Below are 26667 nucleotides of genomic sequence, written 5' to 3'. Positions count from 1 at the left end.
AACCCATTGAGCACTACGCGCAGATGGAGGTCATCTTTGGAGGAGGCATGGCAACAGGCCGTTAGGCCATGGGTTCTGGAGAGGCCCTAGGTGTGTTCTCTAGGTTTGGGGGGACAACGGAGAAGAAGGTGGACAAGCAGCAATTGGTTGACCTGACTTCGACTGAGCAGCAGGTGGATCAGAAGACGATCGTGAAGCCTGCTGCCTCTAGTGAGGGTTCTAAGGCCCCTGCATGCTGCGCTAGGAGCAAGAGGAAGAGGGCTGCCATGTCCGAGGAGGAGGTACTTGTCCTCACCAACATGACAGTTGTTGTGAACAATGTGGCAGCAGCACTGAGGGAGACTGGGCTTGACCTCTACAATGCTATGATGCTGACCCCTGACTTCTCTGAGGAGGCCCTGATCGTTGCTTTTAGCCACATCCTGGACAACAAGTCCCAGGGCAATGCATTTGTCAAGATGGACGACAGCCACCGCACCCTTTGGCTCGGGACCTAGCTGGGCAAGCACTACTACTAGTTATGTGGTAGCTGCTGCTGCCTTCTAGCTCAGGGAAAACAATTGAGCAAGTCTCCATCCCTGACCACTCCCTTCTTTTTGCACAGATCTCTATATACGTAGGTCTGACCTATTAGGGTGTAGCCTCACTTGCACCTGGCCTTTTGTGGTGGTTTTTGGATTCACATGGGGGTGGCTAATTACTAATTATGTTTCATGGCAGCATGGCAAGGTTAAGAACTTTGGTACTAACTATTTGCTAAGGAACTGCATGGTAAGTATTGTAATATGATGGATCTAGTACTGATATATATACTTGTGATGCTTGTGATGTGATACCATGTATGCCTGTTTACATTACATTCCTGTTAGCTTTACTTAAGTATTTTGCCATGTGGACATGTTCATGTTCTACTTTGCTGCAATTTTATTGGTTTGCATTTTGCTGCTGTTGTTTACCTATCTTAGTTGCCTTATTGACATGTTCCTCCCGTTCTTTAGGTTGCTATTTGACTTGGTAACATGTGCTATTTATTTTGCTATATACCTTGTTACCATATTATTGTTGTTCATCTTTTGGGTATTTAACTTGTTACCATTTGCATGCTCTTCTTTACCTATTGGTTTCCATTCTGCTACTGTTGTTTACCTATTTTAGTTGCCTTGTTGACATATTCCTCCTGTTCTTTAGGTTGCTATTTAAATTGGTGACATATGCTCTTTATTTTGCTATATACCTTGTTACCATGTTGTTGTTGTTCATGTTTTGGGTATTTCACTTGTTCCCATTTACATGCAGTTCTTTACCTACATGACTTGTTACCTTGTTGGTTTTGTTGGTTTCCTATTTTTTGGCTTGTGATGATTACCCTTGGGTAGGACAATGATAAAGTGGCTCCTATGTTGTGGTTCTTATACATGTTGTTCTTTATTTAGTGTCTTTTCAGCTTTATTGCCTCTGTTCTACTCTTCGTTTCTGCTCTTCTGCTGCCACTTTTGAGTCCACCTGTCTGTATGGCAGTTGGAGATTTCACTTCTAATATGAGGCCCAACATACATTTTTTCATGCTTGTGATGCATTTGTACTGAGGCATTCATGTTGGGTGCTGTGAATTTATGTTTGCATATTTGGGGATGATGAGCTTAGGGGATGCTCAGACCCATCACATTCCTCTTATGACCTTTTGGTTTTTCTAATCCAAATGCAATTCTTACAATTCAAGTGTTTGAGGCACGGTGAGAGAAAGGTGACATATCTGATGTCCCTGTGGTGAGGCCTCTATTTTGGTTCTCTTCTAATTTCCATGTATCAATTGTGTATGCAGATGATGAAAGGGTTGCAACTTTGAGCTTAGGTTGTATTCCCCAAGCTTGATGTGGACCTTGGTTAAGTTGCTGTATGGTGACTTGGTGAACTTCCACTCAAGCTTAGCGAGTATTGACCTAGCAGATGGACAGAAGCAACCCTCTCTGACACCTTATGTGATTTCGGGTGGCGATGATGTAAAGGTGGTAGCATGCATGCCTTAAGATACTGCCTACATACTGAAGCAAACAAGGCATACCTTGCCTTGGTTGCCTCACTATTAGGCAGCTCCTTCGCGCATGCATCTGCACCTGAACTGAGCCTTAATAAGAACCTACTTGATCTCTTATGCTGCTGCCTTCTTGATTTCCTTTACAGTAGTGTTGTTTCTGTGGATGGCGATGATGACACACCGGCTACCAAACACACCATTTTGGACCATAGCATGTGTTAGCTCCTAGTGATGCGGTTAGGGTTTCCTCTGACTGCCTCACTAGGAGGCAACTCCTACCTCTGTTCTATTTGTTAGGCAAGTATTACACTTAATCTGAGCCATGCATCATTTATTTGCTGATGATGACTGATCAAATGTGTTGTGTCTAAGGTTTTTTTTTCACTTTTATCTGATTTTCCTAACTTGAGTTTGTTTATGTTGCCCATGTTGATGCTTTTACTTGGTGGCAATGAGGTTTGGAGATGTTGCCCGCTGCTAAGGCACAAGGGAACCTTCTCAAGATTCCCCTACTTATTCGTATCATGAGCCATTTTTAGGTGATGGTGACTTGATTTCATACAATTCTGATAAATTGGTTGCCATTTTTTCCTCGATCCTGACCCATTATATGTTCACATTATATATTAATGGTTTGGTGGACATTCTTTGATTTCAAATTTGGTGTCATTGTGGTTTTTCGTGCTCTCTTCATCCATGTTGGCATTTGCAAGTTCTTATTGTCCTTTGCGTCATGTTCCTACTGCGTTTTACTTCAACTTTCATGCAAGCAAGACCCTAATTATATTAACTAGGTTGCTAAATACCTTGTGAACTTGATGTAATTTTGTTCCTCTGTAAATTTGGATCACAATTGTAGCGTTGACCTCCCTAATTACTTCTATTTTTATTCAATTTAATTGTTCTTCTTGTGATCTGTGCATTTCTGGGCGCCTGACAATGGGGGTAACCTTCACCAGTGCTAGCGCGTGGTGAGGGCAACTCCCCCTGTCCAGGCTACCAAACGCCATCTTTAGATGGCAGTTTGGATTAGTTATGGAGGCCCACTAATAGCCCATCCTAACAAACACCCTCCCAGCCCAGCTAGCACCATAAGGTGCAGATTTGCCAATCAACATCTCTATGTCCCATGGACCTGATCGATCTGGCTCGGACCTGGCTCATAGGCCCGGCTGAAGCAGCCTAGGCTACCAAACGCACCATAACCTTTTCTGCGCCCGATGCCTTTCAAGAAGAGCGAAGAACAATTCCAGTTCTATTGGTGCAGTTGTTTCGTACGTGTAGCCTCCGTCAGCGATTTATCATCCCTGCTATGGCCTCTCTACGCGCTCGCGGGCCGTATGTATGGCCCGTATCCCACCGTATGTTCAGCGGGGCCGGACTTTATTCATGAAAGCACCCAGACCCACTACGCCCACTTGGCCTGGGACCACGGTCAGGTCGGCTCAGTGGTGGGCCCACGAGTTAGCCTAGGTTGGCCTGTCACCTCGAGCCCATCACACACAGGGCACGTGGGGTAGCGGCGGTGTGGAATTGGAAAAAGTGAAGGCAGTCTCTCGAAAAAGAAAAGAAAAACTCTAAAAAAATGAAGCGACGGCGTCAGTGCTCATGGAATCGCGGGGCTGAGGGCTGAGGATCTCCAGTGGCTGCGTCCTTTTGTGGCCCAAAATTGAGTGTACTAGGACTGCACCGTGGTAGATCGTAGATGACGGCTCCGCCGCCGCCAGTTTGGTTTTCAACCATGGCGACTACTTGGCTGTTGAAAATGCTTACTCCCTCCGTCCTAGTTCAAGTGACATTGTGTGGCGGAACCACCTCGGATTATCTTGACTAAAGCCTGGTTAAGTCGCCTGACAAGTGACACCCATGCCTTAATCAAGTTAACTCGATGTGCCGTCGGATTTCATCCGATTTAACCACTTAACAGGACCGAGTTAGCATAGCTCACACGAAGGTGAGTGGTTCCAGAGAATACAACAGGTCCACAATTTGATTAACGAGTTGTTACACACTGGTTAAAATTAGAGTTTTACAAGTTCTGAAGAAACAACAGAAAGTAAACACAAAGCGGAAGCTACTCGTCGGGGTCGGATGTCCCTGGGGAGGCTAGCCAGGACATCAATGATCCCATTCCCCGCCGTCTGAGGAAGGATCCCACTCGACCGTCCAACCCGGAGGGAGCTGGGGCGGCCAAGTGCCAGCAGCAAGCTCTGAAGCTGCAACTTCACCTGAAAAGAGAAGCCACAAACAAGGCTGAGCTTCTAAGCTCAACAAGACTTAACCGACCGGTGGAAAAACTACTCCACCACGTCTAGACATGCAAGGCTCTTTGGCTAAGGGGTTTTGTTTGCCAAAAGCAATTATGTTGGGTCCTTATTTTCAAGTTTTAGCTCAGATTCTAGTTCATTAACCAGTCTATGTTGGCAACTTACTCTAAGCAAGCATAGATCCAACTTTATGTATATAAGCTCAACATCAAGACCATGTCATCATCAGACTCTTTCATTACTCAGTGTAGCATAGCGATCAAGCAGTCTCAAACTGTGAGAGGCAGACGAATCGATTCGAGTTCTTTAACCATGCATGGTGAACCTAACCTCACGACATCCGCGCACCACCGAGGGTCGCTTCCTGTGTTGGCCTTCCCCATCAATTCCCTAATCCGTGTCGGGTCCACTTCCTTTGGTGCAAGGTTCCACAGACCCGGCTTCTGCCGTTCTGTAATCACACTTGCCACCACGTGCGGCCGCAGGGGAACTTCGTTCCAAGGACAGTGGAGCGACCGCTCACGTCTAGGTTCAATCAGGTACTAGACTTCCCCATCCCATACTGAGTATGAGGATAGTACTTTCAAACACTTGATCACGAACACCACCACTGTCGGGCCTTAACAGGTTCAATAAACGGACAGACGATCAGCCGACTACCAAAGAGTTAACCATAACCCTGCCGTCCATTGTCCTTATAGTTGTAACAGAAGAAAACAACCAACTCATATAACTCGCGAGTGACAGGAAATCACTCGACTTTTACTGATTCCTATTTAAGCATAGCAACTACTCGGCCCAACAAACTAGTGTTCAGATCAAAGGAACTATGTCATGCATCTATGGTTGCAGACAACTCCTATACGTAAATGCACAATCATGAGAAGGAAGGCATGTGCAAGTTTAGAAATTTAGGGGTTCATGCTCCGGGGCTTGCCTTCAAGTGGAGGGGAGGAGAACTGGTTTTCAGCTGGGGCTGCTTCGGCTTCTGGAAGTGGCAGCTCTGCTACAGCTCCATCTTCGGGCGCCGGGTGTAGCTCGTAGACGCCATCAGCGAGATGTAACTCTACACGAATGCAATGCAGGAGTTAGTGTTTAGACGGTTATTTCAACAACACTTGCAGTTTAAGCTCGGACACTTGTAGCAAGGCTACAGAAAAGGTGGGGAAGTTTACTTTAGTTGGTGGAGAGCAAGATAAAAGGGTCGGATGGGAATAGACTTGTGATCTGACCCTTAAACTTTAAGGGATAATTGTGTTCGGGGTCCTCAGACTTAACGCAGAGAAATCCCAATCTTTTACACAGATACCCTCGGATCAAGGAAAAGGATACAACCGAGTCCTCGGGCGAGGCGGATAAGGGTCGGCTAAACAGACAGGGTCGGGCGAGACGGAAAAAGGGGTCGGGCGAACCGGAAAGGGGTCGGCAGCTTACCTTCAGTTTATAGGTGAAGCTTGGGGTCGGGAAGGAACAGACTTGGGTGGAAAGACTCAAGCGCTAAGGCTTGGGTGGCGGCGAGGTTGGAGGGTGCTCCGGTGGCGGCGGAGCTTCTTGTGGGCAACAAGGAAGCTCTAGCACAGCGCGAAGGAGCAGATGGCTGGGTGGATTGGGGAGAAGCGGGTCTAAGCGAAGAAGGGAACTTTTTGAGATTTCAGCGGAAGTGCTCAGGTGCGCTCAGAGTAGGGGCGGCGAAACAGCAAAGGCGAAGGAACTCCGGTGGAACTCTGGCATTCCCTTTTATAGCGGCGCGGAAGAGAGAGATTTCGAGTAGCAAGAAGACCGGGAAGAAAAAGATGGAGTGCGCTGCCATGGCGGCGATTGAGCGGCGATGGGCGGCGAAACAGGACCTTGGAGATAGAGTCTTCGGCCATTGGGCACTGGAGACAAGGCGGCGCAGGTGCGGTTTTGCCGGGGTTTAGATTTGGCGGAGACGGGCGTCGTCGAGCGGCGGATTTGATTGGTGTGACCGGGAGAAAGGCGCTACAAGCGAGGTTGCAACAGGCGAAGTGACAGGGCGAACGGCGTCGCGGGTAAGCGCGAAACGGCGGCATTGCCGGAGCACGTCACTGGTGGGGCGAGAAAAGGAGCTGTTGCTGCCGGAGTCAGGGTTGGCGAGGGAGGAATCGTTGCGTAGCGAGTTCATGGGCGGCGCGACTGTGGAGAGGCGGAAAGGTCGAAGGTCATCGGGGCTTGCAGCCGGGGATCCGGCGAGATGATGGGTGCGAGTCGCGAGGCAGTCTGACGCAGCAGCGGCAAAGCTCTACCATGGCGACGACGGGGCACCATGGCGTGGCCGGCGAGGGCGCGAGCGATACGAGGCGAGGCAGAAAGGGTTGCAGAGGGGCTTCCGCTGGGATTGGGGAGGAGGGCGCGTGGATCCATCCTGTCGCAGCCGGCGACTGGGCGAAGCGGCGGGCATCGGAGAGATCAAGCCACGCGGCGGAGAAGCTCTGAAGCGGGCGCATGCTGCTCGGGCACGTCTGCCTCGGGATATGTGTTGATATTCATGCAGTGTTGTTGCAAAACAAAAGGCATTCGAAGTTGATGGTGTAAGCACCAATGTCTTATTAGAAAAAAAAAGTTAAATTGAGTTTGTTGTGCTGCTCAACCATTGCAATCAACTTTCTCATGTAAGCGTTGGTACATTATACATTCTATATAGTCATGGTTTCTAAGGTTTGAAATATGTCAAAATTGATGCTACATATATTCTTTCACACTAGAAAAAACGACGACGAGAAGATGAATCAAACTTGTGCTCTTTCCTATTGCCATATAATAAATGTAATAAATACATAATATCTGCATACTTAATGTCTGCCTTACCTGTAATATTACAGAAGGAAATCCGCGTCGTTTACAGATATTGGGTGCACTCTGCTCCATTCAAACGTAAAATCTTTCTTGAAAATCCTAATGAATCTCCCCTGCACCAGGTGGGAAACAATTCACGAGTCCAGAGAAGGCACGAAGAAATTTCCTAAAGATCTTTCAAAAAAAATTTCCTAGACGGCTGGACCAGCCGTATATCTCATGTACAGTAATACACGCTATCCAGGCTTGGAGGAATACAGCCTCACGCCTAGCTGCTTTAGCGTGTGTTTGGTTTTGGATCAAGTGGAATGGGTTGGATTCATCCTACTTTTGTAAGTTGGATTCAACCCATCTCGTATTTGGATGAGAGGGATGGATTCTTTCCAGTCTTTTGTTTGGTTGAAGGGTTTGAAAGGGATGAAATGGATGCTATTTTAACATCGATAGCAACAGGTCCCACTTGTCAGCTGCGGGGCCCATCTGTCATCCTCTTTTCTTTTTTTACCTCACCTTGTCTTCTTCCTCAGCTGATGTCGCCCCGACTATGCCGCCGCCGACCTTGTGCCTCCCCACCACGTCGGCTCGCTCCTCCACGCCGCACCGCCCTGCTCCCCCTGCTGCACCGCCCTGCTCCTCCCCGCGCGCCCGCGCCACCGGCTGCCTTCTCCCTGACGCCGCGCTCGACGCGTGCCGGCCGATTGGAGCGGTGGAGCGGCTCGCTTGCACCCACCCCTAGCGTTGTGAGATGGCGTGACGGGGGAGCGAACTGGGTCGGGGTGGTCCGATCATTTTGGGTGGACCATTCCAATTCGCATCTATGAGCTATATTTCCTATTGGGGACGAACCCAACTCACTATATTTTAAACCAAACACCATGCTGTACCCACTACATTTTAAACCAAACGCCATGCAAAGGCCGATTGGAGCGGTGGAGCGGCTCGCTTGCACCCACCCCTAGCGTTGTGAGATGTCGTGACGGGGGAGCGAACTGGGTCGGGATGGTCCGATCGTTTTGGGTGGACCATTCCAATTCGCATCTATGAGCTATATTTTCTATTGGGGACGAACCCAACTCACTATATTTTAAACCAAACACCATGCTGTACCCACTACATTTTAAACCAAACGCCATGCAAATTGGATCTGACCTAACCCAACCCACTACATTTTAAACCAAACATCATGCAAATTGGATCCAACCTAACCTAACCGAACCGACTTGAACCCTCGAACAAACGCACCCTTAAATCCCGGTCATTCACGTGGGTTCGGGAGGGTGTCGATAGCCCCACCTCCCCCAAACTCCCATACCACCGCGCGCGCGCACGCATGGCCGCCACCGCCGCTGCCGCCGCCACCACACCCTCCTCACCTCTCCTCCGCCGCGCCGCTGCGGCGCCGACCACCGGCCACCACTACCAGCTCAGGTGCTCTGCCAAGCCGTCCCCGCTCGAGCTGCGGCACTACGCCGCGCGCCTCGCCCCGGCGCGGGCCCTGTTCCCGGACCGCGTCACGCCGTTCTCCTTCGACGCGGACGGCGATGACCACCCCCGCGAGGAGTGCGGCGTGTTCGGTGTCATCGGCGACCCGGACGCGTCGTCGCTGTGCTACCTCGGCCTGCAGAAGCTGCAGCACCGCGGGGAGGAGGGCGCGGGCATCGCCGCCTCGGACGCCGATGGCAAGCTCAAATCGGTGACGGGGCTCGGGCTCGTCGGGGACGTCTTCGGCGACCCGACGCGCCTCGCCAAGCTCCCCGGCAACGCCGCCATCGGGCACGTGCGCTACTCCACGGCCGGCGCCTCCTCGATGCGCAACGTGCAGCCGTTCCTCGCCGCGTACAGGTTCGGGCAGCTCGCCGTGGCGCACAACGGCAACCTCGTGAACTACCAGGCGCTGCGCAACAAGCTGGAGGCGCAGGGCTCCATCTTCAACACCTCGTCGGACACGGAGGTCATCCTGCACCTCATCGCCACCTCGCTCTCCCGCCCGCTGCTCTCGCGCATCTGCGACGCCTGCGAGCGCCTCGCCGGCGCGTACTCGCTGCTGTTCCTGACGGCCGACAAGCTCTTCGCCGTGCGCGACCCGTTCGGCTTCCGCCCCCTGGTGATGGGGCGCCGCCCCAACGGCGCCATCGTGTTCGCGTCGGAGACCTGCGCGCTCGACCTCATCGACGCCGCCTACGAGCGCGAGGTGGCGCCCGGGGAGGTGGTGGTCGTGGACCGCCGCGACATGTCAGTGTCCTATGCCTGCCTCGTCCCGCACCGCCCCCGCAAGTCGTGCGTCTTCGAGCACATCTACTTCGCCCTTCCCAACTCCGTCGTGTTTGGGCACGCCGTCCACGAGCGCCGCAGCGCATACGGCCGCGCGCTCGCCGAGGAGTCCCCGGCTCCGACCGCGGACGTCGTCATCCCTGTGCCGGACTCGGGGTTCTACGCCGCGCTCGGCTTCGCGCAGGCGTCGGGTCTCGAATTCCAGCAGGGCCTTATCCGTTGGCACTACAGCGGCCGCAGCTTTATCCAACCGTCGCAAGCAATCCGCGACCTCGCGGTCAAGCTCAAGCTCGCGCCCGTGCGCGGCGTCATTACCGGCAAGAGCGTGGTCGTTGTCGACGATTCGCTCGTGCGCGGTACCACCTCGAGCAAGATTGTGCGCCTGCTCCGCGACGCCGGCGCGCGCGAGGTGCACATGCGCATCGCCAGCCCCCCGGTCATCGGCTCCTGCCTGTACGGCATCGACACGCCGAGCGAGGGCGAGCTGATATCCAACAGGATGGACCTCGAGGGCGTGCGGAGGACGATTGGCTGCGACTCGCTCGCCTTCCTCTCTCTCGACAAGCTCCACAGCATCTACGGTGATGAAGCGCATGAGCTTTGTGACGCCTGCTTCTCTAGGAACTACCCAGTGCTGCCCACTGTGCCAGAGCCGGTGCCGGAGCTGGTGTCAGCCTTCGAAGACTAACAAGAAAGGGAGTGGTTCTATACTCTGCATGCTTACTATAGAATGTAGACTCAATTTTGGGCCTGGCATTTTTTACCTTTGCAAATTGCAATTGCATTCATCCATCTGAATTTTGAGGTTAAAAGCTTTAGACATTGATCAAACCGCTACTACGAGTTTGATCCACTCTTATTGTATTGCTATGATGATGACGATGGATAACAAGAAAATTGTCTCAGTGGCATAGGGTTAAAGAACTACCTTTTTGGCAATTCAGGTTTAATATGATGCTATTTTGGGTTCGCTTCAGAGTCAGCTCTCACCTTGCTGCTTCTTGACGTAGTTGCATAAAGTTTCATCTGTTGTTGAATACTAACAATTGACATGTTATGCTTGTGGAATTCAATTTTGATCATCAGTTTTACAGCATAATACCTATCATCTATTTTACTTATGCTCAGTAGCTAGATGAATCCTTTGACTGTGATGTAAGCGATACTTCTCCAGGTACAAAAATTGAAATATTTGGGGGGAGTTCTTCTACTTTCCTTGTCTTGGTATCTGATGTTCTGTTGCTCTAGATTGGCTAACAGATTATTTTTCAGAATGTTGGTATGAATTAGTTGCAAGCTTTGCAATGCTTCTCTAGAATCAAAGGTTTAACTGACCTGTCCATAAAAAATGTTGACCGCGTACGTCCTTGCTGAATTGGAGATCGAATAGTATCTGCTAATTACTTATTTGACAACTTTGTTAATGTGCCAAGTCAAGCATGAAAGTTCCGGGAATCTTACTGCTCTAGCACTAGAAGCATGATAGCCTGCAGATTGCAGTCAAGCCTGTGACTGTAAATGTCATACTAGCTGCCTGTCTTTCGACAACAGTTTGTTTAGATTTTGATTTGCATTCAAGAAGGCAGTCAAAGCCTCAGAGGTAAGCCGAACATCACGACGTTGACAGGATTCTTGTTTTATGGTTATTAATCATGTCCAAAACAAACGCTCTTTCGACAGGGGTTGCTGCTTGAGCTCATCTGTAGCATATATGTTGACTCAAATCCACTTTTCTGTTGGAGTGCTTGCATTTGACATCTTCAAATTTGGTCCTTGAAATCTTTGCCTTACTCTGATATCATCCTCTGTTTTGATCGAGACGTGTGCTGCTTTCCTGATGATGGTCATCTTTCTATGGTTTCTCTGAATCAGTCTTATTTATGTGAAGGTGTAACCCATGTCTAGTGAACTTGAGCTATCAGTAGCAGTGTGATGTTATCGATGATGTTCTTGTGAAGTACTCTTTCCGAGGCCATGGCTAAAGGCTAACATCCAGGTCTGGTCTTGTGGATATGCTCTGATCCCGGTCTCTATTTCAATCGAGACATTTGCTGCTTTCCGGATAATTGTCATATTCGCAGCGTTTCACTGAATGGCTGAATCGGTCTGGTTTTATGTGAACGTGAGCTATCAGCTTCTGTGAGGTGATTTTATCCACGGTCTCCTTTCTGAAGTACTCTTCCAAAGGTCAACTGGCCAAAGCTGAGCTAAACTGCAGGACACAAGTTTTTTAAATGGTCAGGAGAGACTCGCCTGTTCCAGTCTTCCAGAGGATGAGATATGGATGATGGCATCGGGTGACCTGTGAGGCTTCGTTCGCCTTCTTTCGGCAGAGAATATATCTTGTTTTTTCCAGTTACAGGAAAGACATAAAAGTACGTAACCAGCAGGATAGAGAAGCATTTGTACCTTCGCATTGCACTGAGCATAATCTTTCTGTGATCCCGGTTTATCTGTCAACTGTACTTGTACGGTTGTACCACGCATTTTTGTATTGCGCTTTGTATGGGAGAACTCTGAGCTGAGACCTACTTCTTCTTGGCTTCTTGCTGCGCTTTGGCTCATAGTATGTGTGACGCCGCTAGAGCTGATGGTCAGATAACAACATCCATGATCCATGGCACCATGCTCGTCCTGACTCCTAGATTACGCCTGCGAGTTATTGGCAACCTAAATCGCGGTTTGTTACGGGTGCCAATATCTTCTATGGTTTTCCTTGACCATGCGGAGCAGCTGAAGTTAGTTGCCGCAGAACGAGCTGCCTTGATCTAATTTTGTTGCTAATATTATATTGTTAATTTGGCAGAACAGTATAGTATCTCCTCCATTTTGATGCGGAGACCTGCAATTTTTTCAGCACCGTGCTACGTCAATACCAATCTTGAGGCTAGCAGGCTCCAGCCAGAATCCATGACGGGGAGCACTATGGAGTAGCCATTGAACTGTACGTTAAAAACTTGTCTGAAGGCAATACTCGTACCGTGCTGCTGAGCCAACACAGGGAGATTTTGAGAAAGTTGTGAGGCAATTGCCAAATCTCCCAGGTTTTTACCCCGTCCGTCGGCCGTCTTTCAGCATCAGAGTGTCGTGTTGCGTCGCATTCCATCTCTATCTTTGCGGTCTCCGTCCGGCTTTTTCTCCCAGGGACCAGCGACTTTTTTTGACCCGCAGGGGAAGGGAATTTCTCGGGCGCGCTCTCGACGGACGACTGAAAGAAAGCCTATTCGGCCCCGGCCATCAGTGCTGCTTTCCGCAATGTGGCACGCGGGCCAAGGGAAGGCCGGCCGACACCGCCGGGCGCCGGTGCCCAGTAGAGAGAATGATGCCGTGTGCCGTGCCCGGCGGCGTATCATGCTTTCTTTCGCGCCGGCGGGCCCTACCGGGCCACAAGAGCGGAGTGGCGACGCACTGATGGTGCCGTGCGGACCCGGACCACATGATTTCCTGCTTTTCGTTGATGCCGTGGTTGCCGGCTAGCAGAAGGTGAAGCCAGGAACCCGAGAGGGTATCTGTACGTCACGACAAGAGTACAGGGCAGTCGCTTTTCGTTTTTGCGAAGAAAGGTTCTTAGTGACCGACTTGAAATTTAGTCCGAATTCGCATGAATCCTATGTTGCAGCCACATAATGTGGGGTTTGGCAAATTCCTTGGCTCAAATTACAGGAAACTAACCCGAACCCTCTGAAAACAGTTCCAAGAAAAGGTAGGGACGCTCAACAAGAGTCACGAAAAGAGACGCAAAGGAACCCAATTCCTCCCCCCATCGGCCCATCCTCCTCCCCTCATTTGATCACACACCCCACCAAAGCACACGAGACAAGCACACCCTCCCCATTCCCAACGGCAAGCCAAGCAGGGGGGCCAGGCCACGAGCCAACGACACGGCGAGGAAAGCAAAGCTCCCCCGCCCCGGCCGGCCGCCCCCATCCACGATCCATCTCTGATCACCGTTCCCCTCCCGTCGCGTCGCGCGATTCGATCCGGTTCCGTTCCTCCGCCCCGTTCAGTCCCGCTGCGGCTGCCGCCCCGGAGGCCAGGGACCCCAGCGACCTCCAAAGGCTGCGGCCGTCGCAGTCCCATCGATTCCGCCCGCGCCCGCTTTCCCACCCCTCGAAGCCGAATCCGATGGTTCCACCCGTTGACCGCCTCCGCCATCGGAGGCCGCGCCGCCTCCTCCTCCTCCCCGCCTTCCTCGGCCCGCGCGCCCGCCTCCTCGCCCCGACCCTATAGATACCGCCCGCGCATCCCCCATGGCGGTCGGCGGCGACGACGACACCATGGAGCGGGACTTCGCAGCCAGGCTGCGCCTCGCGCATTCGCCATCCCCTGCCCCGCCTCCCGCCACCGCCGCGGCCGTCGCTTCCTCCTCCCCGACCGCCGCAGGGGGGATCGCCTTCCGCGCGCCGCAGGAGCAGTTCACCGCCGCCGACTTCGAGCTCGGCAAGATCTACGGCGTTGGCTCCTACTCCAAGGTTTGGTTCCATGCTGCTACCCACTAAACCGCCTGCGCCATGCGCCGTGTGGATCGTGGGAATTGCGGTTACTCTTACTCATCGAGGTGGGGGTGCGAAATGGCAGGTGGTGCGGGCCAAGAAGAAGGACACGGGCAACGTCTACGCGCTCAAGATCATGGACAAGAAGTTCATCACCAAGGAGAACAAGATCTCCTACGTCAAGATGGAGCGCATCGTGCTCGACCAGCTCGATCACCCGGGCGTCATCAGGCTCTTCTTCACCTTCCAGGACACATACTCCCTCTGTCAGTGCCTTATACTGATCTAATTAGCTGCCAGAGCGTTGCAAAGAGCTACTAATTCAGTAATGCCGTGTCTCTTTTGGCATGTAGACATGGCGCTTGAGTCATGCGAAGGAGGGGAGTTGTTCGATCAGATTATTCGGGTTAGTGTCAGCTGCTCATAATGTGGTTCATTCATGTTCTGTCATTTCTCCTTATGTGTCGAGATCATTTGCAGAAAGGCCGGCTGTCTGAGGACGAGGCACGGTTTTATGCTGCTGAAATTGTTGATATATTGGAGTATTTGCACAGTGTTGGCCTAATTCATCGGGATGTCAAGGTTCGAAAATCAGAATGGTGTTGCCTGTGAAACTTAATGTCCATTCATACCTGACAAATACCACATTACTCTTTCAGCCAGAAAATTTACTGCTTACTTCTGATGGGCACATAAAGATTGCTGATTTTGGTAGTGTCAAGCCTACACGGGATACTCCAATTAAAGTCCTCCCAAATTCAACTAGTAAGAAAAAATAAATGCTGCATTGATTTGTCACAGAATTCAGAGTGTTCCGTTTGTTAATTCTTGTTTTCCCTGCATTTATGTACAGATGAAAGGGCCTGTACATTCGTTGGAACAGCCGCATACGTACCACCTGAAGTCCTGAACTCTGCCCCAGCAACCTTTGGGTGAGTGAACAACTTAGAACTTACGTCTGATAAACATGCAACAAACACTTACTGTTGGAATAATTGTTTTCTTTACTGTTGGATAATTGTTTTCTTTTACTACTCCCTCCGTCCCACAAAGACTGTTCGTTTAGAAAATTTTAGACAAGATAGTAGTAATGCTAAAAGTTCAAAGTACCCCTAATAACTCTTCTTAATCAGATGAATTACCGAGTAGAATTAATTATGCATGCATCGGACCTATTAGCCTTTCTTAACATCAATGGTGGGAGTAAATGATCGATTCGTTAACTGGGCCAGAAGGTATTATGAAGGCCTTTGTTAGATTGTCTGAAGTTATATGAACACAATTTGTGGGACAAGTTTTGAAGGCTAAATGAACAGTCTTTGTGGGACGGAGGGAGTATACTTCTTCATAGATGCATGTTATGTCTGTATTCTGTGTGAGTTATTTAATGCATTAATCAGGATCAGAATTACACGCTTGTTGACTAGAGTACTAGACTAGATACATAAAATATTCGCACTGCATTATCGTTACTGGCAACACGAAACTAAATGGCATGTGTAAAATGCTGAAGACTGTGAAGGTCTGAGTGCTCACATTGCTAGATAAGTTCATTGTCAAAGAAATGGATGCATGCTGTGAAACTGCACTTTGTGGTGATATGGTCATAGCTTCATACATATTTGTCTTATAAACTTCTTGACAGAAATGACTTGTGGGCATTGGGGTGCACACTGTACCAAATGCTTTCTGGCTCTTCACCATTTAAAGATGCCAGTGAGTGGTTGATTTTCCAGAGAATCATTGCAAGGGACATCAAATTCCCTGAGTATTTTTCAGATGAAGCAAGAGATCTTATTGACAAGTTACTGGTATGTACAAATACTCATTACTTGTATAGATTTCGTGCACAAGTTCCTCCTTTATTCTTCATGTAGATACAATGCTGTTTTTATTATATAAATACTGCAAACAAAAAGTCCCGATGTGTTTCCAGTGGAAATAGCAGGTCCATTATGCCAATAAAGCGTGTCCAAACCCCCACCAGCTACCTGCTTTGAAACAAAATAGGGATTCTTTTCCCTGTGTGGACTGTACTGCGAAACTTGTAAAAGAAAGGATTGGTTTTGAAAAAAAAAATCAGGATTTTAATAAATAATAAAGTAGCCTAGCCAAGCTTAGTGAGGAGTTTTTAAAAAAAAAAAAATTGTTAAGGGGTCGGGGTGGTAGACTGCTAGAATATGTCAGTCAGCCATTCTGGAAAACCCCATTGGCTGTCCAAATGCAAGCGTGATGACTTTGCATAATAAATTTGCACTGTTTCCTATATTTATCTTATTATAACATGCAGGATGTTGATCCAAGCAAAAGGCCAGGTGCGGGACCTGATGGTTATTCTTCATTGAAGAAGCATCCTTTCTTCAGAGGTATTGACTGGAAGAACCTGAGGAAGACACGACCACCAAAGCTCGCGATTGACCCAAATGTATTTTTTACATATGTCAATTAAATCGGTTAATTTATTCTGGCCTTCATCTTCCTGACAATATCCCAATTCAGGCAAGTGAAGATGAGGATAGCCAGGATTCCAATTGGTTATCACACATGGGAGGTACCACAGTTAACCAACAGTCAAACACTGTTAGTAATAATGGTGTTGCATCATCATCTGAAGTTCGCTCTCATATATCAAAATTAGCTTCCATCGACTCCTTCGACTCAAAATGGTAAATGTCGAATATCATGAAATTGATTATACCTTACACGAGTATGGAAGGAAAAATTAAAATAAAATATACAGTGGATATGGTGGACATCATACTCACAGTTTTTTTTTCTTTCTACGAGCAAGTAATCCATGTTGATCATATTCCTCAAACAATGTGGCAGGCAAGAATTCCTGGACCCTGGTGAGTCCGTAGTCTTGATATCAAAGCTGAAGAAGATTAATAAGCTAGCAAACAAGAAGGTCCAGCTGATCCTCACTGATAAACCTCAATTGATCTGTGTTGACCCTTCAAAAATGGTGGCCAAGGGGAACATTATTTGGTCTGATGACCCAAGTGAACTTAATGTTCAAGTAACAAATTCATCACATTTTAGAATATGCACGGTACTCATCTAAATCGCCACTACTTCTTTAGTATATACTGGGATTTGCATACCTATCACACCTAATTGAGTTCTCTTACAGCCAAAAAAGGTTTCAACATTTGAGGACGCAAAACAGCGTGCCTGGCAATGGAAAAAGGCAATTGAAGACCTACAACGCTGCCAAAAGTATTGATTCTCAATTCAAATCAGGTTTCTAAAACCTCAAATTAAGCATTGTTAATACATCACATCCTTTTCACTTGGAGGAACGTGAGGGGGCTTGTTTCTCCTGCTGTTCTGCTCCTGCGCCTGGCTGCAAGGAAGTTGTTACTCGCTAATTGGCATGTTGATGATGCCCCTATGAATTTTCCAGTTTCTGTCTACACTTACATACAGGGCACAATTTTGTTTGTTGTTTTTGTGTCTGTCGCAGCAGATAGCATGAAATGGCTGCGCCCAGAAATATTAACACAGGAAACTATTTCATTGAAATGACTTCAGCAGTGCTGCCCATGGTTCATTGTCTAGATTGTCTTTCTGTTCTAGTGCATCTACATATTTATGATGTCATTATTTGATTCTGCAAGTTACTGACTGTTATGCTCACAACTGTAGCATCACCTATTTTGTCCACAGCATAGAGTTGCAGATGGTACTGTAGGCTGCCTTCGTTTCCATAGCTTTGTAAATACACAATACATTGATTGAGATCTGAATTACTATTGGACAATTGTACCCATCAGGGCCTGTTTGCAGAGCATGACGGTTTAGACAACAAGTTAATGCTGACACTAGTTCACAACATAAAGCAGACATCCATGTTTATCATTATATAGCAAAGATTGTGGTGATTGAGGTCAACTAGTGTTTGAAGTCATCGGATGCCATGCGATGCCCAATTTCTTCTGTATCCAAGCAGATGTAACCGTAACCCATCCTCAGATGACCCTAAATTGATGTCTATATATGAAGAAGGCCTACAGCCATTTCTATGCACTTGGATGCGCATCTCATGCACTGTCATAGTACCAAAATAGTACCCTTCTTATGCACAGACTTGTGCACAGTAAACATAAGCAGCCAGGGCAAAAGCACTGAGCAGTGCGAGAGACCAGTAGAAGTAATCGAGATGGGCTCGGTTAAGATTGTTGGAGAACCAGCTTCCTGATGCAGTGCTACTTTGTCACCTTGTCGAAGGCAAATACAAGAAAACTGCTGATGAAGCTCCCGACTCCGGCTATGCTCTAGGCACATGCTGCGTAAACTATCAGGAACTTGGCCGTAGAAGAATTCCTGCAATCCAACGACTGCAAACGAATCAGATAACCCAACAAGAATGTACTGAGGTGCCACCCACAAGATGCCCACAGGAATAACAGCTTCAGGTTCATCTAACAAGCCATAATCTCTTGCTATCTTGAGCCGCCTCGTTTCCACGAGCGCAGCAACGACCACCATGATAATCGAGATCGCCAACCCAATGCCGATCCCTGCAAAACTTTTGTACCAGAAGGGTTCGTCCTAGCTATGGGAACGACCCATAGCCTACTTGTCACATTTATACCAAAAGCTTGCATTGGTTTCAAACTCCCAATTTCTGAACAACTGATAGTAAACTCACCTCGAACGCCAAGATGCAATGCAACCTCGCATCCATGCGGCAAGAAGTTTGGTAGCCTGTCCGAACAGGTTCCCGTCAGTCTGAAAGGATAGAAGCGCTACGTCTTGGGCTCTTGGCCCCAATGCAGAAAACAGAGGGCCATGGCCACGCATGGGATCCCAAATCCAAGCTGCCAGCTGATGCTCTCCTGAACGTAGCACCGAGACGGTAATGGCGTTCCAGCCATACGCGGTGACGAACCACCAGTTGAAGAAGGAGCTCCTCGAGGCCAAACTCAATTGTATTCCTGTGATGGAGATTCGATTGCTCACCCTTGACCAGGGAATGATTAGGGACGAGGGCCCTATCAGCAGACCCTTGGTAACTTGTTTTGATGCGGTGGCCACTGGCCCATCCCTCCTCCTCACGCATCGGGACCTTGGGAGGGTGGAGCTGAGCATTTGATTGCTCCAACGCCTCAACGTGCGATGTGAGCTTGCCGACCACCCGGGACAGCTCGTCCACCGTGGTGTCGACGGTGAGGCACCACTTGTTGACGCCGTCGATCATGTCGAGGATGATGTCCAGCTTCTTACTGATGTCCTTAATCTCCGCCTCTACCCCCGCCATCCTCGTAGTCAGGGTAGGAGCCTTCGTCCCTTTCACCAGATCGAGTGGATCTCCGCTGCCACATGCCTCCAGAACGAGTCGGATCAGAGAGAGAGACAGAGAGACCTAGGGAATCGACTGAATCTGATACCAAATATCACGTATATAATCTAGATGAGCAGGAAATTGAAGGTAGAGTGAGACTTTGGGGTAGAATTCGGCTGAACCCCGATTAAGGATTCGAGCACGAACAGAAACCTTGAGGGTTTAGGATTCTAGTACATGTGTTTTCATCTCTGTTACGCTCCCCCTCAGTCTCACCAGTACATAAAGGAAATTACATGGGCTCAGCCCACTGTCATATCGTTTCATAGGTCCAGCTTCTTTGTGGGCTTCTTGGTTCTCTTTCCCCGGCCCAGCTCCTCATTTCCTTCTTATGGCGTGGTCACAGTCTGGCTTGTGACACTCCATCGCACGAACCTGGAGCCCAGAGAGATGATTTTGAGCAGCACATTGTAATCCCAATTCTGAATACTTTAAACGCAACATTCTGCAGCAAGTTTAGCAAGACATCCTGCCACAGGCATCCTCCAAATTTAAAAATTCTGGCTCGCCAACTACGGGGATTGTCCAGGATCTGGAAATGTTAAAAGGCATCGCTCACTGACTAAGCCCTTGTTTACTTCCCTCCAAACTCCCAACTTTGACACTATACAAAAAGAAGATTCCCCGTCACATCAAACTTGTGGTACATGCATGGAGTACTAAATGTAGACGAAATTAAAAACTAATTGCACAGTTTTATTGTACTTTGCGAGACGAATCTTTTGAGCCTAATTAGTCAATATTTGGATAATAATTCACAAATACAAACGAAACGCTACAGTGTCGCATTTATGGCAAAATACCAATTTGGCACCTCCCAACTTGGGAAGTAAACAAGGGCTGAATCCTGCCTACAATGGTTGTCTACTTCACTGCTTAAAGGTGCTTGAGATACCTGTACAATCAGTGCGTTGATGCTGATGATGCTGCAGTAGCGAACCGCTCCGCCACCTCCTCTTCTGCAATCAAACACAGCAGCGAGGTCCGCACCAAACTTCAGTACGTCACGATCCCGTCCTTCAAACACAATGTTTCTGCAGCAGGTAAGACAGCGCCACGGCATCCTCAAATTTGAAATGCCGTCTCGCGAAAGATTGGCTAGAATCGGCAAATGTTATCAAAATGAATGAAATGCTGAACATAATTGTTCTCAACAAACACGAGAAAACACAAGAATTTCCTGCTCAGCCGTCGGTGCCTTCCATTGAAACGTTTGCTCATAGCAATTTCACCACCAATCATTATATCATCATAGCTGGGGCATAACAATATTCAGCTCAAAATAGAGAGACGTGAAAAAAAAAGAGTACAACATCAGTGTTGATGACGGCAAGTATTCCCCCAAGGTAGGCACTGTACGACAACAAACCAAGCTGCAAACCATCTCCAGGCTGATAGCCTTTGCAGAACTTCCAAGAAACCTGCCATGAGGACTGAGAGTTATCCACATGCACTGTTGATTTAGTGAATAATGACTCACATCAGAGTAGTACAACTTAAGCATGGCAAGTGGTACATTATACAGGAACAACAAAGATCATATCCAAAAAAATTACAACATATTCTAGTACATAATATACTTTTAGCTATGTCTTAAAACTATTATACAGCTATGCTATTTTATATGAACTGATCTTCACAACCCGTCATTTGTCTAGTCAGCCAGGGCTTCTCTATGCTTGTGCCTTGAGCACGTGAGCTTGAGATGGCTTGCAGATTCTGTGCAGAGAGGAGAAGAATGTGCAGGCATACATGCAATGGAAAGGGTAAGGACGACTATGAAGACGTTGCTCAGGCATATTTTATGGTATTGACAGACAATCACTGTACCAAAAGCCCCTGTCCCTTTTTCTTGTGGGCATATACCTGCGAAAAGTATAGGTACGCAGCCAAACCAAAAACATTGAGCACAGCCAAAAGCCAATAGAAGTAATCAAGGTGCCCTCGATTTAGATTGTTAGAGAACCAACTGTCTCCTCCTCTACTGGTCACCTTGTCAATTGCATACACAAGAAAGCTGCTGATGAAGCTCCCGATTCCAAAGATGCTCAAGTATAAAGCAAGGCCTAAACTGCGCAAACCATCTGGTACTTGATCATAGAAGAATTCTTGCAAGCCAACCATTGTGAACACATCCGCCAAGCCAGACAGAATGAATTGAGGGACAATCCACCAGACGCTCATAGGGATTGTGACATCAGGTTTGTCCACTAGGCCATAGTCTCTTGCTATCCTGAGCCTTCTCATCTCCACAAGGGCTGCAACAATCATCAGAATCACAGAAACAACCATCCCAATTCCAATACGTTGCAATGTTGTGATACCACAAGTGTTCTTCGAGTATTTCTTCACTAGTGGATTGAGGATGCGGTCATATATAGGAACAAAGATGACAATTGACACATTGATCAAGCTTTGAAGGGTAGCAGCTGGTACCTGTAAGGTACCTATCCACCTATCTAGTGTACTTGCTTGCTTAGTGAAGAGTGTCATCCATTGGGCAAAGACAACTGCATAGATCAGGCAGGTCGCCCCTACTGGGAGCAATTTAAGCACTGCAACAGCATTGTCAGAAAATAATTTGGTTTCTGCTTTGTACTTGTCTCCCTTGGATGGCGATGCTGTTGCACAGTGAGAATCATCAGGTGATCTGCATGCCCAGAAGAAAAAAAACAATGAAGGTCATAATTTGGAGAGAAAGATCTCACTAGCGGTTCGAAACAGACTTACTTTGCAGACCATGATGTGCACCAGCATCGAATCCATGCAAGAAGTGATTTACCAATATGTCCAAACAGCCCTCCGCTACTCATTGGAGGATAGAAGCGATACTTCTTCGTACCAAGCCAGAAAATTGTAAGAGAAACAGCCATGGCAATGCAAGGGATACCGAACCCAAACTGCCAGCTTATGTTATCTTGAATGTAATTCAAGATTGAAACTGTGACAATATTGGATCCATAAGCCCCAAAGTACCACCAATTGAAGAAAGAGCTCCTTGAGGCACATTCTTCAGGGTCATTCTCATCAAATTGGTCAGCCCCAAATGCTTGGACGCATGGTTTGTGGCCACCTTGAGCACAGGCCACCACGTAAAGTGACACATAGAAGAAAGCTAAATGAATACTCATCCAGGATACTGAAGAATCCACATTGTCTCCAAATTCTGATGGTTGTTGTGGCACAAAAGTTGATGATAGGGTGAGCATGCCCAGTCCCTGAAAGTACCCTTCAGCAACAGTTGCATATAATCCAGCAAACTGAATCTCATTTTTGTAAAAGTGATGCACAGCATGTCGATTGGTAATTTTTCCCAGGCTCTTTGAAGACTACATCAAGCACAAATTAAACAAACCAAACATTTGTCTATGCCTCTATGGTTGTTTGACGAGATTTTGTGCAAATCTTTCAAATATATTAACCCGTGAACTATATATTTTGATATGGGTCACATTTGCTATCTCCAAGCAAGAAAGGAAAAGAAATAAGAAAAGAAAAGGAAACGTGCAATTAAGCTAGTAAGCTTATGGCCACTCACGTCGTACATGATGAGAAGCTAATAACACACGTATGCATGCATGGTTCCAAACGCAGGTGGCTCAAACTGAATACGGTGGGACAACCAATTAAGTACACATGACAGCCAGTATTAAGGGCGTCTAGTACGTGAACAAAATCAAGATGCAGTACTTCCATACTTCAGAGTATTATACGTACAGGAGGTGGACTGCCTTGGTCCACCGGCCAGCCAGCTGCCTTACTCTGATACGAGAGCCCCACCCTTCAGGGAGCTCAGGCTCATCACGCGCGCGTCCAGGCAACCTCATCGGCCAAGCAAACAAGCCCCAACAGCACAGTACAAGCTCGCTGCCGGGCCACACCCGTCATCCACACCACGCCGTCCCCAGCGCCGGGATGCCGGGCTGCCACCATGCCGGAGCTCGCATCTGCATCGAGACCGCCATCATCCGCGTCAAGCACTACCCGAATCGCCTGTGAGCCAACAAGGACGACGCGGGTCTACCACGAGGCTAGCAGAACGGGTTAGCGGCACCAAGACGACAAATATGGCGCTGTCTACGACGTCGACACTATGAGGCTGCTGAGACGAGAACGGCGCCAAGACGATGACGACGCCGGGTGGCCGGAGACGACAAGAAGGCGCCGCCGACAATGACGACGCCAAGCGACCGGACATGACAAGAAGGCGCTACCGACGATGATGAGAACGGCGCCAAGACAATGACCACACTGCGAGGCTGCCGGGCTGTCGAAGGACAACACCACCTCACTGAGTTGCTGTACTTCTCTGCCTTGCGGAGTTCTCTATGGCGGCCATGTTGCTAACGGCGACCTCGGCAACCAAGCCGCCAGCGTCCGATGAAGCCGAGCTATGCTAGAGACGACAAGGCCATCACCAGGATCACCGGCAACTGTACGCACGGCGCCACCAAGCTGCAATTGCCGGCAAGTGGAGGACGACTCCTGGACGAGCGTCGCCGAGCACAATTGGAGGGCCAGTAGGTTCATGCGCTCGTGCTGAGTGTTGTACACGCTCGTGCATGTGCAGGCTGCTAGCAAGCATACAAGGATCAGTACTTGAAGACATCACGTCCAAGTGCCTAGCTAGCTCTGATCCACTACTAACGGCTAGTCCTCGAGGAGCCTCCCGTGAGCCACTTTAGTACCGGGTGGAGGCCTCCACCCGGTACTAAAGGGATACCTCCCCTCACGCGTCAGCCCCCTTCTCTCTCTTACCCCACGCTCACCCTCCTCCCCACACTTATCCACTCGTTCCCCTCATCCAGCCTCTCACCCGCGCCTCTCTCTCTTCTTCTCCCCGCCGAATTCCCTCTCTCTCCCCAGCTAAATCCCCTCCCTCTCTCCCCCGCATAGATCCCATCGCCGCCCCTCCCGTCGCCGCCCCTCTCCTCCCCCCTCCGCTCGCCCCTCACCTCTTACATGTGGCGAGGAGCGGCGGCGGGGCAGGGAGCGGCGGAGGCAAGAAGGAAGGGCGTGGCGAGGTGGTAGAGCGTCGGCAGGGTTTGGTGGCGCAAGGAGTGGCGGAGCTCCGGCAGGAGGGCGCGGCGGTGGAGCGTCGGCAGGCGTGGCGGAGCAAAGAGCATGTGGATCTTGGAGTAGCGGCCACCTCTCCCTCAAATCCAGCGGTAGCAGCAACCGGCGGGGGTGGCTGAGCAGTGCAAGTACGCCGCCTCCCTTCCTCCCTTTCTCTAGTACGGGGCTCAGGTGTTGTGCGGCCAAGGCTCCGGGGCTCGGGCGGATGGTGGCGGGGTGCGGACGGTGCTCTAGCGCTCGGGCGGACGGCGGCAGGGTGCGACCGGGGCTCCGATCAACGGATTTCTTTTTTATTTTTTAATACCCCTTTAGTATCGGTTATTTGACCCAGTACTAAAGGTCCCCCCTTTGGTACCGAAATAGCAATACCAGTTGCACAACCAGTACTAAAGGGGGGTTTGGACCCGATACTGAAGGCGCATTCCCTAGCAATGCCCGTGCCCGTGCGGTTCTCTTTCAGCTCCATCCTGACTTGAAGACCACAACAACGACAAGGCTGCTGATCGCGACTCAGTGGCTATCTCGACCTCGAAGATCAAGCTACCACGACATCAACAAGGCGGACAATGCGGGAGGGTGAAGTCGATGTCCCAGCTGGACGCCACAATCCAATGGGCCGGTGAGGCCTTCTTCAACAACTTCTACCTCGACAATGCTGCCAGAGCGTCCATGACGGCTCAGCTACACGTCTTCCTCATGCATGCTCTTCAACAACAACCAACTACACCGCCGTTCGCGACCGACGAGGCCGAATGGCACGGGCGGGCAAAGTTGATGCTCCAGCTGCGTACACCGGCTCATGGACACCGACGAGGCCATGGATGACGCCAACGCCCACATCTACACCACCACCACCATCATGTATGGAGAACGTGAAGCAAAGACTGAAGACGATGACCAAAGCAGCAGAATCGAGGTGCTTTGCAAGCTAGGCTTGCGGAGGTAATTAACCAAGAGCCTTCTGAGGCCCTGGGAACTAGAAGACCACATCGCCTATGTCGGATCCACCCAATGGCAGGCAATGGAGCGCACATCTATAAGAGGGAACCTCTATTTGTATTTTTGCTAAATATGAATAAAATATGTGTTCCCTACTTTTTCTTTTGTGTACTTAGTACACTGGCACGCCCGCACTTCTCTTTTCCCAAGTAGAGAAAATCTTAGTATTTTTCTCTCCAAACAATGGTGATGTTTTACATGACGTGATTGTTCAAAATATCAGAAAGTTTAGTAATTTGATCCCAATCATTTGGCTTGGGGGCAAATTTTATTCAGTGAAGTTTACCATCCATTCAAGAGCCAGCAGTTGGACAGAATTAACTGTTGATAGTTAAATGGAAATTATAGGATTGAAGCCCACAAGTTCTCTTATCTGAACAAGCTACATGCAGTCAAAGAGTACATGGAGCGAGTGGTGAATGAACTGAAAAGATAGTTTGTTGAAGAAAAAATAAACTGACAAGATCAATGGAGTTATGGAACTACATAAACTCTGTCGAGGATCCAAAGGTTAGCTCCAGAAGGGCAATTCTTAGCAAAAGTTCAACAGACTGTGTTCTTATTCCATTTTTAGAATCATTGGTCATATTCCATTTTTAGAAACATTGTTGTTATTCCATTTAGAATCATTGTTCTTATTCCATTTTTAGAAATTGTTCTTATTCCATTAGTAAGAAGCATTTGATGAATTGTGAAACAAATTCCAGCGGGAACATGGATAACTCCAGTATTAGGTGCATGCTAATTCATTACAGCTGCCTGAAGCGTAGTGCCTACTGCAGGTCAGCTGAGATATGAGGAAATTGTATACAGCCTGTAGCAGCTGAGATGTTAGAAGGGAATCTAAGATGCACAGAGCATACCAGGATGTAGAGGAGGGAGGCGCTGATGATAGCGCGGTATCGGCCGAGCCATGAGTCAGCGACGGCGGCGCCGAGCAGCGGCAGCATGAGCGCGGCGCCGATCCACGCGTTGATGGCCGCGGCGGCCGACGCCGTGGACTGCCCAAGCGGACCGGTGAGGTAGGAAATCAGGTTCCCCGAGATGCCGGCGAACGCGAACCGCTCCGAGATCTCCACCCCTGTGGCACACCACCGACGACGGCAGGCGGGTCAGATGGGGCAAGAGAGACGACGATGGCCCTGTTTACTTGCTGGGTACCGATGATGAAGACGGCGGCGGGCCACCGGCCGGTGGTGAGGCGGGAAGCCGGCCGGCCGACGTGGTCCAGGGCGGTCGCCGGCTGCGGAAGGAGGATCTCCACCGCGGCGTCCATGATGGGCGGTCCCACTCCCACTCCCTCCTCGCCTCCCGGCTCCTGCTCGCCAGTCGTCAGTGGTCTCGTTGAAAACGGAAAGGGCTTGC

At 49.2% G+C, this 26667-nt stretch overlaps 4 protein-coding genes across 5 annotated transcripts; 2 read left to right on the top strand and 2 right to left on the bottom strand.

Annotated features, from left to right (window-relative positions):
• Positions 1 to 8372: 8372 nt before the first annotated feature.
• On the top strand, positions 8373 to 10369 carry LOC101770180 (amidophosphoribosyltransferase, chloroplastic). The gene has a single exon (XM_004970678.3). The coding sequence runs from the start codon at positions 8447 to 8449 to the stop codon at positions 10073 to 10075; it is 1629 nt and encodes a 542-aa protein (XP_004970735.1). The 5' UTR covers positions 8373 to 8446; the 3' UTR covers positions 10076 to 10369.
• Positions 10370 to 13175: 2806 nt separating this feature from the next.
• LOC101769773 (3-phosphoinositide-dependent protein kinase 2) lies at positions 13176 to 17458 on the top strand. Its single transcript, XM_004970677.2, has 11 exons — positions 13176 to 13859; positions 13966 to 14146; positions 14234 to 14286; positions 14361 to 14462; positions 14540 to 14645; positions 14734 to 14812; positions 15526 to 15691; positions 16171 to 16305; positions 16380 to 16546; positions 16710 to 16932; positions 17014 to 17458. Exons 1-11 carry the CDS (start codon positions 13638 to 13640, stop codon positions 17104 to 17106), a joined length of 1527 nt encoding a protein of 508 aa, XP_004970734.1. The 5' UTR covers positions 13176 to 13637; the 3' UTR covers positions 17107 to 17458.
• A 1875-nt stretch (positions 17459 to 19333) lies between these two features.
• Positions 19334 to 26667, bottom strand: LOC101769372 (protein NRT1/ PTR FAMILY 5.14). 2 transcript variants are annotated; one of them, XM_022827106.1, is made up of 4 exons: positions 26464 to 26667; positions 26166 to 26383; positions 20123 to 20648; positions 19334 to 19831 (listed from the first exon to the last, which is right to left on the bottom strand). In XM_022827106.1, exons 1-3 carry the CDS (start codon positions 26576 to 26578, stop codon positions 20505 to 20507), a joined length of 477 nt encoding a protein of 158 aa, XP_022682841.1. In that variant the 5' UTR covers positions 26579 to 26667; the 3' UTR covers positions 19334 to 19831; positions 20123 to 20504. The 2 variants fall into 2 exon arrangements, with proteins under 2 accessions (XP_022682841.1, XP_022682840.1); XM_022827105.1 differs by having other exon boundaries at positions 19334 to 19602.
• On the bottom strand, positions 20662 to 24073 carry LOC111257408 (protein NRT1/ PTR FAMILY 5.10-like). Its single transcript, XM_022827104.1, has 2 exons — positions 21958 to 24073; positions 20662 to 21877 (listed from the first exon to the last, which is right to left on the bottom strand). The coding sequence occupies exons 1-2, from the start codon at positions 22434 to 22436 to the stop codon at positions 21049 to 21051; spliced, it is 1308 nt and encodes a 435-aa protein (XP_022682839.1). The 5' UTR covers positions 22437 to 24073; the 3' UTR covers positions 20662 to 21048.

This window comes from Setaria italica, chromosome V (genome assembly GCF_000263155.2).
Source record: "Setaria italica strain Yugu1 chromosome V, Setaria_italica_v2.0, whole genome shotgun sequence".
Taxonomy (NCBI): domain Eukaryota; kingdom Viridiplantae; phylum Streptophyta; class Magnoliopsida; order Poales; family Poaceae; genus Setaria; species Setaria italica.
Note: the sequence above shows the minus strand (reverse complement) of the source record. Positions and strands in the feature narration are given on the sequence as shown.